The 17,647-nt window shown below is 27.8% G+C and overlaps 3 protein-coding genes across 5 annotated transcripts; 2 read left to right on the top strand and 1 right to left on the bottom strand.

The window, feature by feature from the left end:
- Positions 1-50: 50 nt before the first annotated feature.
- LOC114128551 (interferon-related developmental regulator 2) lies at positions 51-8,718 on the bottom strand. Of its 2 annotated transcripts, none has more exons than XM_050204758.1 (8): positions 8,685-8,718; positions 2,319-2,432; positions 2,078-2,246; positions 1,792-1,993; positions 1,499-1,701; positions 1,173-1,416; positions 890-1,108; positions 51-809 (listed from the first exon to the last, which is right to left on the bottom strand). In XM_050204758.1, the coding sequence occupies exons 1-8, from the start codon at positions 8,701-8,703 to the stop codon at positions 726-728; spliced, it is 1,254 nt and encodes a 417-aa protein (XP_050060715.1). In that variant the 5' UTR covers positions 8,704-8,718; the 3' UTR covers positions 51-725. The 2 variants fall into 2 exon arrangements, with proteins under 2 accessions (XP_050060715.1, XP_027848887.2); XM_027993086.2 differs by lacking the exon at positions 8,685-8,718 and adding an exon at positions 4,200-4,631.
- On the top strand, positions 4,767-9,460 carry LOC114128553 (NADH dehydrogenase [ubiquinone] 1 alpha subcomplex subunit 10, mitochondrial). 2 transcript variants are annotated; one of them, XM_027993089.2, is made up of 6 exons: positions 4,767-5,028; positions 5,094-5,392; positions 5,547-6,108; positions 6,195-6,359; positions 7,360-7,474; positions 9,207-9,460. In XM_027993089.2, the coding sequence occupies exons 2-6, from the start codon at positions 5,167-5,169 to the stop codon at positions 9,309-9,311; spliced, it is 1,173 nt and encodes a 390-aa protein (XP_027848890.2). In that variant the 5' UTR covers positions 4,767-5,028; positions 5,094-5,166; the 3' UTR covers positions 9,312-9,460. The 2 variants fall into 2 exon arrangements, with proteins under 2 accessions (XP_027848890.2, XP_027848891.2); XM_027993090.2 differs by lacking the exon at positions 4,767-5,028 and having other exon boundaries at positions 5,035-5,392.
- Positions 9,461-9,610: 150 nt separating this feature from the next.
- On the top strand, positions 9,611-15,961 carry LOC114128554 (uncharacterized). The gene is made up of 5 exons (XM_027993091.2): positions 9,611-10,297; positions 13,974-14,080; positions 14,142-14,232; positions 14,301-14,525; positions 14,580-15,961. Exons 1-5 carry the CDS (start codon positions 10,073-10,075, stop codon positions 14,628-14,630), a joined length of 699 nt encoding a protein of 232 aa, XP_027848892.1. The 5' UTR covers positions 9,611-10,072; the 3' UTR covers positions 14,631-15,961.
- The last annotated feature ends 1,686 nt before the right edge of the window (positions 15,962-17,647 follow it).

The following is a 17,647-nucleotide window of genomic DNA, read 5'->3' as shown; positions in this document are numbered from 1 at the left end:
AACATGATCTAATTAGAGCAAAGGTTAGCCATTTAAATAAAAACACATAATTGCTTATTCTTTGAAGATTTATTTAAAGAAAAATATAATAATATAGAAGTACATGCTACTTTATACACTTAAAATTAATAGATGAATATAGTTAACTATACTAAACTAAACAACATTTATAGATGCCTGTAACTACTATCTTTTAATTAATTATTTTTAAAAGTAACAAAAACTGAGAATTGATATCTATTGCAATTGATAAACTGAAAATTAAAATAAGTCTTGTAAACACATAAAAATGAAAAAAAAATTATTCTTGACGCAGATGACATTTTATTTTTATGATACAATTACTTAAATATTTGTCAGTCTCAATGTAACAAAAATGGCAGTAATAAGTTACAAATTGTATTTAGTAGTACAACAGGCACCGCATTTGTTATATAACAGCATTATTTAATGAAAAAAGATAAGAAGTATGTAACTTTAAAAACATTAAAATGGATTAGTAAACTTTAAAGTCCCTATAAGTTATTTAAAATATTCTAAATAATAGGTAATTAAGAAAAAAAAGCCCAATAGTTTAAAAAAAAAAAACATCTCATAATACACACGGATAAACTGAAATGATTTAACTAAAAAACAGAACATTAACAACAGTATTTATCACATGCTCAAGTGGTTTTAAATTTTAATATAGGTAAAATAATAATTTATTAATAGTTTATGATTCATTAATCTATAAACGCTATTCTTTTGTCTCGTACTTTTCCTCTAGTTTTTGTGCGCACCTTGAAGTTGGCAGCATTAATTTGTTGCTATAAGAAAGAGAAACATACAGATAAATAAATGTTATACAATGTATATTTGTTGTTGGATTTGTGATTTTTCAATTTACCCTTTCAAGCTTTGATTGCTTATTACTTAAAAGTTTTGTTTGACATAATTTAGGACCAAGATTCAATATGTCACGAATTAAATCATTTTCTGTCATATGCATGTTCATTCCAGATCCTAATGCTTGACACAGAACATCATATTGCTTTTTTATGATCCACGAATTCATTGTTAATATTTCTTGACCAAAACGTATTTGAATATTTGGAGGTTCATCCAACTAAACAAAACAAATGATAAATTAATATATTAAATATTATATTACTTTCTATAGTCGAACTTACTTCTACATAATGAAGAATTTGTCTGAAATTTGATCTTTGTGTTTTTCTATCTTTTTTAGCTCTATATTTTTGTGAATCGGTTGCTAGTTCGCGTAATTTATTGATAAATTCTTCATCTGGTTCATATTCATCCATATCTTCACATTCACGTGCCATTTCTAATAAAACTGTTATTAATTCACCAGTAGCCATTCTTACTTCCAGATGTGTTGAGTCTAAGAGAATACTTAATTCTGCTAAAGTACTACAATTGAATGGAATGTATAAAATTATGAATTAAATATTATAATTATAATTAATGATATAGAACCGCGTTGCAAACTTACGGAATAATAGTAGAATTTCTAATTGATACAGTAGATAGCAGCAGAGACCAAGACGATAAAGCTGCAGAATATAGAGCTGCTATCGATGGAGAAATAGTTGTTGAATGCAATAAACGGCTCCATAAGTTCCGCATTAATTGCATAGCTGCATCAATTTCTTCATTACAACTAATAAAAGTCAATAATGCTATGGCCAAACAGCACTAAAAAATAAATATTTTAAATACAAATGAAGTTAAACAGATAGACGTCATAGAAGTACAATTTAGATATGGGCAAAAACAATCAATTACCTTTTCTCGGGCCAATAAAGGAACAGATTCATCGTTTGCAACAAACATTAGTACAGGCAACAGTTCTTGACAAGAATTTTCTGCCATTTCCATTGCACCTAATTGTATACATAATAAACTAGCTAAATTAGCTGCAGCAGCTTTTTCATTATCACCACCTTTTTTAAGAGCACGCTCAATGGAATCAGTTATTGTCATACGCCTGTTAAAATAAATATACTTTTAGATTTATTTTATTTTTCAATAAAAAATCTATTAGTAGATTTAATTTCATTATTTAACATACCTATTTAAAATATAATCGGGTATATATTTCTTGCAGAATATGTTACAAACAGCTTCAAAACTTAATGTACGTCCTTGCGCAGACTTCTGTGATAAACCATCAATTGCATCACTTAGTTTCTCTTCAAATGCATCATTCTGAGCATCATCAGTTTCATCAGTAGCAACACCTATAAATTAATGAATATAAAATTTAAGAATGCACTTAATTATGACAGTCATATAGTTAACAGTATATTTACCAGAACGTTCCTCATTAGATGTGCTATAAGATATATTACTGATTACACTCGCATTATCATTATATGACTCATCATCAGACATGTCTAAATCACGTCCTTTTCCAGCTAGTGCTTCTAAAAAACATAATTAATTTAATTGAGTTAAAGTTTCCTTTAAAAATGTATTGTTTGATTAAATATTTTTAAATTAATGAAAAGGTTTTTAAATTAATTTGTTAATACTTTTTTGTAAGAAAAAAAAATACTAGCTCAATCAAGCAACATTTAATCAAAGATATCAGAGGATTTGAATTTTGTTATATAATTATATAATTACATCACTGATCTAATTTTTAGATTCAACATGACTTTCACTAGTGAACTATATCTACCTAAGTATAATAGGTATATTTTATGAATGTAAATTAGTTTTTAAAATAATAAATATTAAATACCTAATATATCATTTTAAAGGATTTAGAAGAACTATACCTAACTATTTTAAAATAAAATGTTAATTTAGTGTCTGGTGACATTGAATATAATACAACTATAAGGTAGCATAATAATTGTAATATGATGTATAGTAGATGCATTAGCAACTAAATAACAATTAACTAATAATTTAAATAAGATTAGAAAAAAAGAAATTATTTTTATTTAACAATAAGTAAAATTGTCAACATCCACATTAAATTAGGTACTAAATTTTATAAATAGGTAGGTACCTATAATTAAGGTTAGTAAAACACACCAATAATATATCTATAATCTATATGTTTCTAAATAAAAGGCCTATAAAATATTTATCAGTAGGTACTCACTATAAAAAATAATAGCCAGTAAATAAATAATATGACCTTAAATTGTGTAATACATTATAAAATCTAATAGATTAATTAATTAAATAAGGCTACCTACTACTTGTTAAGCACAACACTTTAAAAATATAACATTTATTTACTAAAATTGTGTGTTAAATAATAGTAGTTTTGCAAAGGACAATCACTAATCACCATTTATTCTTTTTATGTTTTTTTACTACCGAAATTGAAAAATAAGATACCTATTAATAGTATTAGCTGTAATCAAATGTCATAAATTCTAAAACTCAGTAGATTAATACCTTGCAGTACTGCATTAAACGATAGAGATTCTAATTATCCACTGGAGTCTAGGGTTGCATCTTATTTTTTTTTTTTGAATAAAGACAAATTAGACGAATTCTAATACAATTTTTGATCAGTTAGTACCAAAGTATCAACTAAAATGGATATGCTTTAGTGTTCGTATTCCTGATTTACGTATAATCCTTAGAAAAGCTCGGTAGGGAGTTTCGCCGAATATCGGCTACAAAGTAGGCAGAATAAGTTAATGTTTGCTAACAACTATTCAATAGGAAAAATCCAAAACGACACTCAGTTTTAGTGTATTCTACACAGGAAGGAAATCGATATCAAAAAATCATTGTTTTAACATTGAAATGGACGAACCTGAGGCAAGCAGGTCATTAAAATATTCAAGCTATCGGCGGCGAGCCTTGATTTTCGTCTACGTTCAGGGTCGTCCGAGTAAACGCAAAAAAAAAAATCATATAAAAATATTCATCGAAATCGCAACGATCAACTAGGGTGGGGGCCAACGACGGACATTAAGACGAAAATATCGGCGACGGCGGCGTATTTTCCGAGGCCATGCGGGAAAAACGCGGCGTGGCGCCACAACAACAGCGCGCGGTGGGCACATGGCGACCTACCCCTCCACCACCGCCACTGTACCATATCGCGAAAATACGCAATAAGCGTGTCGTTGCCACACCGCGCGCAATCGGTGACGTCAATGCGAAGTACAACGACGAAAAGCGTTAGTTAAGGCGATGAAAAACCTAAATCCGTTTCTTACCCGTAGTCGACTTGTGGTGTTGATTGGGCCTGCGCTTTCCACGGGGCATGGCGGTCGTATCCGCGTGTACACGGCTGCAGTTGAACAACGAAACTTTTTAAGCGAAAGTCGGCGGCGGCGGAGTAGTCGTCCGGCAGTGGAGCGATCGTCGTCGTGCGACGGTAGACGTTTTGCTTTGGCGGCGGTGGGTTCGGCGAATGTCGCGTTTGTGAATAGTCGTTGGTGGCTATGAGAAACCATGCACATCATGCCAGCTATCGGGTCGGGCAGCGAACGCTATACTGATTACCGTCTCGCGCGGCACAGTGCGCTTTACTCTCTACAATAATAAACGTCGAGAGTCGCACGCGCCACCGACGATGGATCGGGTCGGGTCGGGTCTCGGGTGTCTCGTATGGAAAAAACCGCGGTGGTGGTCTGTGATAACGCAGACCGCCGACAGGTGGCGGTAGCATCACAATGTTGAAGGACTCAAGGACGACGTTTAGCCCACGGCTAAACATAGATATTATCATAATTCATTAATGTTAGAGTTGTACTCCAACGTTCACGGATAGAATCTACAGCAGCTGTAAAAGCACAGCTGCTGTGGTTCAGTCGTTAAGTCAAATTGTGTGACGATTGGTGGGTCGTTGCAGCAGCCTGCTGCTTCGAATCATTCGAAGTTGTGAAATCATTTTCACGGTTTGCGTTGCCAACCCGACGGCGGAGTCGTAGTCGGTGAGCCCGCACTGTATCAATATATTCTGTATGACGACCTTCCCAGTGATACGGTGATGACTGATAACTGAAAATCATATGTGCGCGGATACGAATACGAAAGTCGTCGGTAAGTACCAAATATACTCAATAATTTACATATAATATATTATTATTTTGATATCCCCGCCGCAGAGCCTTATTTTTCGATACAAATCGACATAGTGGGTTAAGATAAGTTTAGCCCACCGGGCAGTCGACGACGAAAATGGCTTTAACCAACGTTCAAAGGATTCTGTTTCGTGCGCCGCCATCCACTCGGCACATCGTAGGCAAGGCTCTGCAAGCAACATTGGGACCGAAACCGCAAAAACCTGCGCCATTCCCGTACAAAGAGAAGGACTACACAATGCTCAACAGTTTGTTCGACAAGACCACTTCACGTTTTGACGAGAACAGCAAGTTGATTGTTCTTGAAGGACCTGTCGGAATTGGTGAGTGAGCGGTTTCTCGTTTCATCTTTTTCTTATATAATGCCACAACTTTACACTAGACCTTTACGTTACAGAAGTAGAACAATTGATAATATCCTGTGAATAATGTTTGAAAGTTTGTTTTGTATGTTAATCTTATGCTTAATTTTATTAGGTAAGACGGCTGTTGGACATCAGCTTGCCGATTTATTGGGTATGCATTTTATGCCGGACATAACAATGGATGCGTATTACATAAATGACTATGGTTACGACATGCGAAAACTAGACCCTCAACTGCCGATCAATTGTCGTAGTTTCGACGAGAAGAATTTCCTTGAAAACCCGGAACATTTTAATGCTGCTTCATTTCAAATAATCAAATACAAGTTACGCTATGCTCATTACATTGACGCCATTGCACACTTGTTAAACACTGGAGAAGGTGTCATTATTGAACGCAGTCCATACAGTGACTTTGCATTTTTAGAAGCAATGTATAAATGCAAGTATGTCAGTAAAGCAGCACGTGAAATGTACTATATACTGTACAAGCATGCTATGCCAGATTTGTTGCATCCTCATTTGGTTGTCTACTTGGATGCACCAGTACCAAGATTATTAGATCTTGTAAAAGAAAGAAAACTACCTCATGAAGTTAATTCTAAGGCAATGAATACTAAGTATTTAGAAACTATGGATAGCGAATTGAAGTATAAATTTTTGAGGGATATCAGGTAAAATATCAACCACAAAATAATTATATTAATATGTTAAATATATATTAAACAAAGTATATTTTTGACTAAATCCATTTTTTTAGCAACCGATCTGAGGTATTAGTTTATGATTGGTCAGAAGGTGGAGATGCAGAAATAATTGTGGAAGATTTAGAACGCTTAGATATCGACAACTATGATGAGAATGACCCTAAGATACAAGACTGGAGTTATTCAAGAGAACAATACTGGGCCGATGTACGAATGAAGTAAGTTGTATTTATATCCAATTGATATTAATTTAAAGAATATATTATAAAAATGTATGAAACAATAAATTATAATTATAAACAATATAACAAGAAAGGACAAGACTTAAATAACCTTCAGAGATCCTTAATAATCTGTTATTTATAAAGAATAGGCAATAAGTATTTTAAAAAATCATTTAGAGTATTCAGTGTATTTATTTAGTATTTTAGTGATTGTTGATTATAATTAAATAGAAAGAGAAATTTGTTGTTATAGATTATTTTTTCATATTTTAGTCTACGCTGTGTATAGAGACCCGACCATTATTAATACATGCGTGAGGACTGATTTTTTTTTTTTGACGAAACTGGATTTATTTGGGAAAGGTATTTAAAAAAATAAAAAAGCATTTTATTGTACCTAGGGATGAGCGTGGTCACTCACTCGCTGTGCTCAATTGGACATTCAAAACATCCCTCTATTTGCTATGCAACACCATCTCAAGTATCTAGGTCACACAGTGAAAAAACACATTAAATTCTATGTATGCATTTTCATGTATTAATAATGGTTGGGTCTCTTATCAATATTTGGATGATCTAGTTTCTACACACAGTGTATATTCTACTACTTATAAGTTATAACTTAAAAAAAAAATTATAAAAAATTAAACAATGGTGGTAAGAATGAGAAGGTAAAATAGGGCCATAAAATGCCTAGTTGTTTAGAAATTGTTTATAATTTTGACTTATAGAATTGCATCTTATAAAGAAAAAAATTTTTAACATAAAAAAAACTATAAAAAGCTTGTTTTTTGAGTAAAGTAGAGTTTACTGCCTTAAACCTAACGTGGGAAGTGGCATTAGAAGTAAAAAGCATTAAGGTGATGAAATAAAGTTACAATTAGTAAATTAGGTAGATAAGAATGTTTAATTTATTTCTATAGTGCTTTTAATAATGTTTAATTCTACAATACAACTTAATAACAAATTATTGATATTATTATTATGTTTTTAGATATACCAATTGTAAAGAAGATTTAATGTCTAATTTTAATGTCCCTCTTGTCGATGCTCCAGAACTTCTTATATCTGGGGAGGAAGCCGAAGTTTTAACACATGCTTGGTTCAAAGTAAGAATAATATTTTATTTTTAATATGAAGAAGTTTTTTTTCAACTTAATATTTTTAGCATATGTTTTAATTTGAATATTCTAATAATAAGTAATATGTATATATATAATGGAAATATTTAGTATGTTATTAGTAAACAAGTCATATTGGTTATTACCCACACTATTTTCAATTTTAGTTGAATATTCTTATTATATTATTTTCTTATTTATATTGTTTTGTACAATCTATTAGTTATATGCAGGGATTGGCAATAGAAAGTCTGTGGTCCAAATCTGAAATCTGGCGCGCAAAAAGGAAATAAATGGACTGCCAAAAATATTTTTTTTAATGCTAGTTTTTCCTACGTATTATAATAGATGTTTGATCTATTTCTATGATGTATTTAGAGATCATAATGGCATTCATTGTTTATTACTGTTACAATAATTGTTACAATGATATATCAATTATTAACTGTAATTCTAATAATTTTTTGGGCCCTTGAACATTTTTTTTTAATTATCTAGACCTTTATACCTAAAATTTAATTTCCAACCCCCCCAAGTTAATGCAACCAACTAGTTTTTAGTGCAATATTGTAATTGGTTGTTTTATATAGTTAAATATTCCCCTCTCAATTTTTGATATTTTTGAATTACTATAAGAAAAACAAGGAACAATGTATTAAAGTTTTTATTTATTACTCAAAAATGTCATTGAAAGAAGTAGAAAAAAATTTAAATCTGTTACAAATAAAGAACCAAGAAAATTTAAAGTTGTTGAATGATAATATTAAGATTGATTATGTTGTAAATTGCATTAATATTCCAATTTTATTGTAATTTCTTTTTCTTTCAGTTATTTTGAATTTTATTGATCTACCCCCAATTATAAACTACTTCATATATGCTATCAAAAACCTTATTCAAAGTTGAAGATTGGTGTTGATTTTCTACTATTATGACTTAACAACATTTTTTTTATACATATTGTAGTGTTAATATATTTATTGCACATCTTAGATTCTAAAATATTTGACAATTTTTTAAATTACTAAAAACTACTTAGCATGCTTAATGGTTACTGGTCTATCAGACCCAGTATCGCATTGGGTCAATTCGGCCCAGATTATACCTAATGAAATGTACAGTTTAATAGAGACTATTTAAATATTTTAACTATTTTATTAAAAATTAAATCAAACTGAAACTGAAATAATTTACTTACGTTTTTTACTTCTGAACATTGCTTTTATTATAGAATTTTTTAGTTATATTTGAATTAGAAAATTGAGAAATGAAAAAACAAGTTAAATTTGGTATTAATCAATTAAATATTACCATGTGTACAAATACTAAACAACTGTTATATTTTAGTTTATATTGTTTTAACCTGAATCAGAAAACTTGTTATTTTCAAAACATTTATTTTCCAGTATTTACCTTCTCAGAATAAAAAAATAAAGATTTTTTGTTAATATGTTGTTTTAGGTATTTTATAAAATTATAATTTCAATAATATAGCAATAACTGCTAGTTAATAGTTATCATTATTAAATTTGAAAATTAGTTATTAGCCATTAAGTATCATATTTAGTACTTTAATAAATGAAATTACTTGTATTCTATATGACCGTATGGCGTATGTATTATGCACAGATATATAAAAATACATTTATATTTTTATATATTTATATCTATAGTATTATGTAATTTATAACTTATAACTGAATTTAAATATTATTTACAGGCCGAAGGAAATACACACGCAGAAGGTTATGATCCGAAATACCATAGCTTTACAGAGTTGTTATTCAAAACCAAGGCTAAGAAAGGCTGGAGTCCAGTATCGTAAAGGGAAAATACATTTATGATTTTGTATAATTTTATTCGTAAATTTTAGCTTAGCTACGACAAAAATACTCGTCGTCCTGTTCTGTTTAAATATAATTTACATTGTAATCGTATCGCCGAACATTTAAATACAATATTTATATATTATTATTTAATAGTATGAACTATGAATATTAATTATTATCTTATTATACCGTCTAGTGTCTACTCAGTATTCGTTGTAAATCTAAAATAATTACAATATTATTGTACGTTGTGATTCTAGTGTTTTGGTAACATTTGAATAATTGTAAATAGTGTTATCAACGGAGAAGAAAATTGAGATAAGGTTTGTTATAGTAAAAATAATTAATTCTGTTTCCTAATATAATCCGTATTCATTATTCAATATTCACTAATCAACCGTTGCTGCTGCTGCTGTGGTTAGTACCACAGAGTAACTGTTGTGTGTTATATAGTACGTTATATTATTATCTCTAAACCCTTGGTATGTTACACCTCTGCGATGTTGCGATAATAAAATTCGTCGGATGTTGGTCGTGTTATTTTCCTTTTGAAAACATTCCTGTTTCCCATGTCGATGTTACGTGACTTACGTAACAGGTATCACATTAATCACATCGCAAAATCGCATTATTAGTAATTAATAGTTACTAATTCATATTTACTACCGTTATTACCAACTACTTAGTGGTTATTTGTCGAAGTTTTGGTTATTAGGCGATCGATATACCAGTTTTTTGGTTTTGGTTTGAATAGAAAATGCATTCAAAATACTTATCGACCCACGTTTTGTTTTTCGTCATTTGCGCCACAGCAGTGGTCTGTCTGAAGAAAGATGGATTCTATTGCCAATTGTCTCCCCCATGTTCATGTGTTTCGATTAATGACAGAAATATCAATTTAGATGGAATAAACTTGACGATGACCACGAATAACCAGACGTTGAATTATCAACCTTGTCTCAATAATGGAAGTGGAATTGTTGTAAGTATCCGGTTAAATATGTTAAATATTTTTCTAATATACCTATCTAAAATATGTCGGTTTTAATCTTACTTTGCATAGTTGTATGAACAACAGTGGCGTAACAAAAAAAATTTGGGCCCCCGCAAATATAAAAAATGGGCTCCTAAAATATTGTTATACATAATATGACCCTATAACCAAAGGCCCCAAATAACCGTAGGCCCTCAGTTACGCCACCGATGAACAATTTGAGTGATCAATTTAAATCTTGAACATTGTATTGAAGAGTTAGTGAATATTATTTACTCATTTAATTTTTTTTCTTTTTTGACTAGTAGTTTTCTTATGTTTGCTAATATGTTCATACTCATAGTATTAAATAGTTTCTTAAATATTTTATAGAATAACACCATTTTTAGAGAATTAGAGTCCTCAAAACTAGATTTTCACATATTATTTACTTGAATTAATAAACATTAAACTTCCAAAGAGCATAGATGGAAGAGTAAGATTTGCTCCCTTCCATTTATTTAGTGGACAATTTTTTCCCTATTCTATTTTGTTTATAAAAGTGTAAGGTATTTTTTTAAGGTATAACTAAAACAATAAATACAAATATTGCTCCAATTACTCTTTTTATTTAGCCATATCTATTATAAAAAGGCCAAAGAACAATGTTTAAAATAGAAATAGTATAAAAATATTTTCTTATAATAATATATCTTTAATTTATTATTAAACATTCACATATTTATGAATTTGTTAACAAATATACAATGGCTAAACTACTATACTGTTGATATTTAGCTCGATATTTAGTTAATTTGAAATCTAAACTTTATGTCAAAACAGTAATTTGCTTGCATTTCTTGTGTTGACTATAAATAGGAAATATTTTTTTCAATAATATGATATCTGCTGCATATTTTATTTAACAAAACATGTGTTATCTGTCAACATGTTCTAGTTATTGTGTCCCCCCCCTGTTGATAATTTTAATTATTCCGAAATATATGTCTATAATATTAATGTATCATAATCTAGTAATTATTTAGAATGTTGATTATTTATTAGTAGAATTCAGGATTTTTTACATTTGCATGTTTTTTTTTTGTAATGCTTATAAAATGGAAATGATTTTTGCAAAGTAAATAATTTAATCACAACATTTTATTTTGCATATTATGCCATTTCATTTTAAAGAAAGAGCATATTTTAATATTTTATAGCATATTACTTAAGTGAATTTTTCATGTTTGTAATACATATAATTTTGTGTTTACACTAAATAACACTATAAGCAGTGGCGTCATTTCAATTTTTGCTAGACTAGGGCAACTACCCACCAAATTATCGACTCAAAACTTTTTTCAAGCAGATTCACATAGCATAGTGTAATAATAGGTGAAGGGAGAGGAAGGGTTTAATTTTGTAGGTATTTGAAGGTCATGTGTAGGATTTTGAATTATCAAATACAAACAATTTTGTCAAATATTTATTAGAAAATCAAACATAACAATTGAGTAATGTGTTAATAAATAATAAATAGGTGATAAGTACCATTGGTACTTATTTACAAACAATATAATATGTAATAATTATGTTTAGTTAACATTTTTAATACTGTAAAATATAATCTTTAAATTAAACTATTAAAGGATAACTGCGTTTTTTTAAATGTGTATATTTATCAATAGTTTTGTCTAAATTTATTTTAGAGGCTTCAGTGTTTTCAACATTAATAACCAAAAAGTATTTTATAATTATAAAAATATTATATAATACACAATTTAAAATATACTTAAATCTATATCTATATTTTAAATTGTGCTATTATAATACTATATGAATATAGTCATTAAAATAAGACTTATTATAATTTTTAAATGTGCCGACTTAAAGTTGAAGTAGATATTGGACTAGGGAAAATGCCCAAGTTGCCACCCCCCAAATGACGCCATTGACTATAAGGTACAAAAAATTTTTTTTAAATAGTTTGACTTGTTATTTATTTTGTTGGATAAAATTACGATTAGAAACTATATATCTAGATAACATATTCAAAATATTAATTAGTGTATGAAATTTGTGTGTTATAGTTATTGTTTCCACAAAGTTACTATTTATTAAGATTAACCTTTATGATTCAATTATTATTATTGTTTATTAAACGCTAAAACAGCAATTTTACATAGATTAACAAATATGGTATAGCAGGGGAGGCCAACCCAAATGATCTTGCGGGCCACTTTGTAAATACATTACAATCCTGTGGGCCACATATAAAAAAATAAAAGTATTTTGCCCCAATACAAAAAAAAAATGGAGTAAACATTACAAACAAAATTAATTATTATTATAAAATAAGTTTTGGTGTATTAATTATTCGAAATAAACAGAATGAATTATTATTTATTTTTATTTATTATTATTATTTTATAACAATGCAATTAATTGCTATATGCTGGTGTCTACTCGTATATATTTTTATCAGATTAGATTAGAATTACTACTTTTGTTGCGATTATGTTTTTAATAATACAGATGGGCATTCCAGAATATTCTATCAGCGCAAAAATAATTTTTTTTTTTGTAAATATTTGAAAATGTCGCGGGTCGCAAAATTTTTTAAGGCTGGCCGCGGGTTGGCCATCCCTGTGGTATAGGTACAGTAAGCTAGCACATGCAAATAATTAAACACAGAAATAATTTAGATAGTAATAAGTAATAACTCAGAGTATACATATTATAATATAGTTAAATAGTATTTTAATAAAAGTAAAGTAGAAATAATGGCCTAAAGACTCTTGGTTGTTTGCTACTTTGATAATGTGATGTAGTCGATGTAGAGTATGATTGTGCCCATAAGAGATCTTGTTAGTTGGTACATAAAATTGGGATTAATTTCTGGAAGAATGAGAAGGAACTCTGAAAGGAATGGTATTGATTCAATGTATTTTTCAAAATATAGAATATAGTTTTATATTGTTAGTTTAAAAACTACTAAACTATAAAAATAATAGCTATATAAATTAATACATAATAACTAAGTTCAGAGAAATTCTATTTTTTTCTGATGGAGTTATTTTATTCTGTAATTTGTGTGAAACGATAGTAGGTGTTAATAAGCAATGTATTGTCATATTACATTAAAAAACAGAAAAACATAAGTTATCAGAGCAATGTCAATAAAATTGGATTAAAAGTATTTGGCAATTAGTATTTAAACATCTATGCAATTAAAAAAAAAATACATTTATAAATTTTGCATTTTTTTTTCAAGTAAAAAATTTTAGTAGTTGCATATTTTATTTATTTATTTATTTATTATCAATTTTAATTGGCTATGGTTCAATAACAAATTTAACAAACATAAAGTCAGATGATATTTTGATCATTTTTGGTGCAACAAGTCTTGAACTCTACTTATGAATTACTAAGGGCCCATAATATTACAATTAATTAAACCAAGGTTAAACCACCAAATTCAGCCGGTAAAGTCTGTGACCTAGGTTTAAACTTTGATTGTAAAACAGATGTCAGACACTAATAAATAGAAGTTAGTTTGATTTCTTTAATGACTAAGTAATTTTGTCCTGTATAGTAGATTTTATACTTGTATAATATTATATTTTATATGAACTATTGAATTTAAAACAGCTACTAATAATTTAAAAATACAAATTATGTTTAGATTGAATCAATAAATGACACCAATTCTACAACCCAGTTTGCTAATTATAGTATTGTTGAAGTTAAAATAAGCAACATGATAACATATGTTTATAAAAATGATGATAAGTAAGACTATTTGAATGTTGATCTAATATAGCTACTTATTATTATTTAATTAATTTTATAGTGAGTTTGATGTAATTTTGGTGTGTGATCCATCGGCAGTCTGTGGAAAGGAATCTCTAATAAATTTCCAAAATGTCACAGATAATCTATGTGTAAGGCTAACCACATTTAATATTTGTTTATTTAATTATTGAAATAAATAATTGGATTTTATTTTTAGACAATTGAACTTAAAACCAGTCAAGTATGTGGATTGAATTTAAGTGATGCATATGATAATAACTCAGAGTCAGAATCTTGGACTTATTTCTTTTCATTTGTTTTGGTTGTTGCATTTGTTTACTTTGTTGGTGGTTCCGTAGTAAATGCCTGTTTATTTAATGAGATTGGTATCAATATGATTCCTCACCATGCATTTTGGTCTTCACTTTACGAAAATATCAAGGTTTGTTATTGTATTTTTTAATATTCTTTTATTAATTTAAGTATATTTTTCTAGGATAAACTATATGGCACATCAACAATGGCATCGGCGTATGAAAGCATATAAAATATTTTTTCTACAAAAATAAGATACTCATGCACATTGTATGGTACATATTAATATTAATTGCTAACCGTGTTATTACTGAATGTAAAATATTATGTATTTTTTGTATTTTATTTTTCTTGTTTACAAAGAAAACACTATTCAATAATTTAATTGTTTTGTGTATTATCACTTTATTTCATAAACATATTGTTTTATTTTTTTAATCAAAATTAAGATTTAAAATTTACATTATTGCAAATAATATTTTGAATTTGTTATAAATAAAAATTTAATTGTAAATCAGGGTTTTATTATAATATGTATTTTTGTGATTTAAAAATATTTTGATAGTCATTAATTTAAAATTTTATATGAAAATATGTAAGTCAATTTGTGAAATTGTGTTATTCACAAAAAAAAAAAAAACAACAAAACTATAATGATTTAAAATTAACTTAACTATTTAAAAATACTTTTTAATACATTTTCTGTCATGTTAATCAGATTTTCAAACTTATACTGCCAAAAACAAATAAATTAAAAGTAGATTTATTGTTAAAACATAGTAATTCAAAAAAAAAAAAAAAAATACCTGATAAATAATATTAATTATTGATCATAAGATAATTTTGTTTTAAATATAAGTGCATATTTTGATTTAATTACCAGTTTAACATACCTAAAGACCTTATTTTTGTTTTTTTTTTGTAATTAAGTGTTTATTTTTTTAAAAATCCAATTGAAGCAATTTTTTTTATAAATCTAGCTTATTAGATTAATTATTTATTTGGTTTTTATTATATATTGTAGTGAAAATTTGCTAGTCTATGTATATATGAGGTATTTTTTTTTTTTTTTAGTATTTTAAAATTTTATTACATTTACATCGACTGGTACTTATTATTTTACTATAATATATATATATATATATAACATAAAATACATTTTGTTAAGTATATTTTTTGAGTTACCAGTTTTCTAAAAGTACTTAATTGTTGATTGATTTTAAGAACTATGATTTGTTTGTTTTATATGATTTAAAATTAGATATTTCATTATTGCGTATACAGCTAATCAAACATTGTATTATAATTATATAAGTTTTTTTTTATTAGAAAAATAAAAGTATTCTTCTCTTATTGTTTAAATTATCAACTCTTTATTCTATTCTACATAAGAGCAATAACTGATCTGATAGTGGGTGTGATGTCTGATTGAACTGGGAGAAAATTAGCTGTACCAAGTACTGTTCTTGTATGGGATGGAATATTGTAAGTCTTATTTTTGTTTTAAATTTGTACTCCAGAAATAAAATGACAAAATAATTGCTTTTGAAATTATGTTAAAAAGTAATGTGTAATGTTATTAATTAAATATATTTTTTTATTCAAACCCACAAATTATTGAGAATGACTTTAAAAGAACTAATAAAACAAGGATTGGCTATCTCAATAAGTGGTCTATTGTGTATATTATTTAATTACAAATATCAGTACATTGTGTGGTCTAAAATTGTTTTATGTTCAAGGTTTGAACTTCAAACCATAGATAAAATGCTTGCATTAGTATTTTATATCATTTTAAAAGTCTCTAGAGTCCTTTAAGATTAAAAATTGTTAAGGAAATTTATAGAAAGAATGATGATATATTAGAAAGGCACCTACTAAATATTGGAAGCAAGGTTTTAATAAAAGTGATAATATTTTTTAGATATTTATAATTATGTTTTGCAGATAATCGATAACAGCTTTTTATTTTTATTTTTAAAATGTATAAAATTTTTATTTTTTACATATTACACTATAAATAAATTAAATGATTAAAATATATAAATACTCAATTAATATAATTAATATTTAATTATAATTGTATTAATGTTAAAATGCTAATTTTCATTGGAAGAAGTCATAACAAGAGAAATAAAAATTAATGAAACTATGTTAATATTGCATATTATTGTGACACATATAGACAAAGAAAAAATTCTAAAGGAATAACTGATCTTGATAGTATGGTTAGTACCATATGGTGAAACAAAATTCAAAATATATTTAACTATGGCTTGGGTTTATCATTAATTTGTCATGTATCGAATCGCGTAAATCTAATATTATAATCTTGAGATCTTTCTTCATATCATGTGCAATGTTCAATGCTGTCGTCGAAGTGCTTTTTTTTCTTATCAATATTGCACAACAAGTGGCGTTTTAGAATGGGGATCCTTTGCCGTCTAAGTTCGCAGAGAACAAGCTGCTTGTTGCATCTTAGTTGGCAATGCTAAAATTAAAAAATAGTAAAGAACTACCTACCTAGATATCAATGCAGGTACACATTTTTTTGAACTCCTTTTCGTGTTTGAAGTAGGTACCTATTTATTGTGAATTTTTTATTGAAAATAAACTCCCAAGAAATATATTGTTAGAGAAGTTTAATTTTACTATGCTTTATTGGAAGTTATGTTATGGTTTAACCAATGGTGTATATAAGGGGAGCAAGGGAGTTCACTCCTTCCCCCCCCCCGAAATTTTGAAATTAATTCCTAAATACTGGTTATAAAAATAATAAAAAAACGTAATTTCACACGTACCTGTAGCGACTTCCAAATACCGAATACATAATCATATAGTCATATAGACATTTTTTCCGCTAATTCAATGTGTCTGTTTTTAAGAGGGGAGGGGTTACTAAAAAAATTAAAAAATGATACACATTTTATTTATATGTATAAATGTACTTATATATACCTTTATTTTAAAAAATACATCAGTTATTTTACTTTTATTATAATATATTTTGATACATTATAACTGTTGAAATTATAAACATTATAATATCATGTAGGGTAAAAGTAATATGTTCTGATGTTCATACTGTAGTTCAGCAGACTTTGACTATACATTTTTATAATACTATAGCATATAATATGTCTTGTGTAGTATAGGTAGTCGGTGTACACAGTCGTTGATTTATATTACGCCTTATAACACTATTGTACATCGTTTTATTATACTTATTATTTTATTATAAATGTCCGA

Source organism: Aphis gossypii, chromosome 1 (genome assembly GCF_020184175.1).
Source record: "Aphis gossypii isolate Hap1 chromosome 1, ASM2018417v2, whole genome shotgun sequence".
In the NCBI taxonomy this organism is placed as follows: Eukaryota; Metazoa; Arthropoda; class Insecta; order Hemiptera; family Aphididae; genus Aphis; species Aphis gossypii.
Note: the sequence above shows the minus strand (reverse complement) of the source record. Positions and strands in the feature narration are given on the sequence as shown.

Coding starts and splice junctions, on each gene's coding strand:
- LOC114128553 (XM_027993089.2), top strand. CDS start 5,167: ATGGCTTTAACCAACGTTCAAAGGATTCTGTTTCGTGCGCCGCCATCC. Junction 6,109..6,194: donor AAATTTTTGAGGGATATCAG/GTAAAATATCAA, acceptor CCATTTTTTTAG/CAACCGATCTGAGGTATTAG. Junction 6,360..7,359: donor TGGGCCGATGTACGAATGAA/GTAAGTTGTATT, acceptor TTATGTTTTTAG/ATATACCAATTGTAAAGAAG.
- LOC114128554 (XM_027993091.2), top strand. CDS start 10,073: ATGCATTCAAAATACTTATCGACCCACGTTTTGTTTTTCGTCATTTGC. Junction 10,298..13,973: donor ATAATGGAAGTGGAATTGTT/GTAAGTATCCGG, acceptor AATTATGTTTAG/ATTGAATCAATAAATGACAC. Junction 14,233..14,300: donor ATGTCACAGATAATCTATGT/GTAAGGCTAACC, acceptor TTTTATTTTTAG/ACAATTGAACTTAAAACCAG.
- LOC114128551 (XM_027993086.2), bottom strand. CDS start 4,248: ATGCCCCGTGGAAAGCGCAGGCCCAATCAACACCACAAGTCGACTACG. Junction 2,433..4,199: donor ACACCACAAGTCGACTACGG/GTAAGAAACGGA, acceptor TATGTTTTTTAG/AAGCACTAGCTGGAAAAGGA. Junction 1,417..1,498: donor AGAAATTCTACTATTATTCC/GTAAGTTTGCAA, acceptor ATTCAATTGTAG/TACTTTAGCAGAATTAAGTA.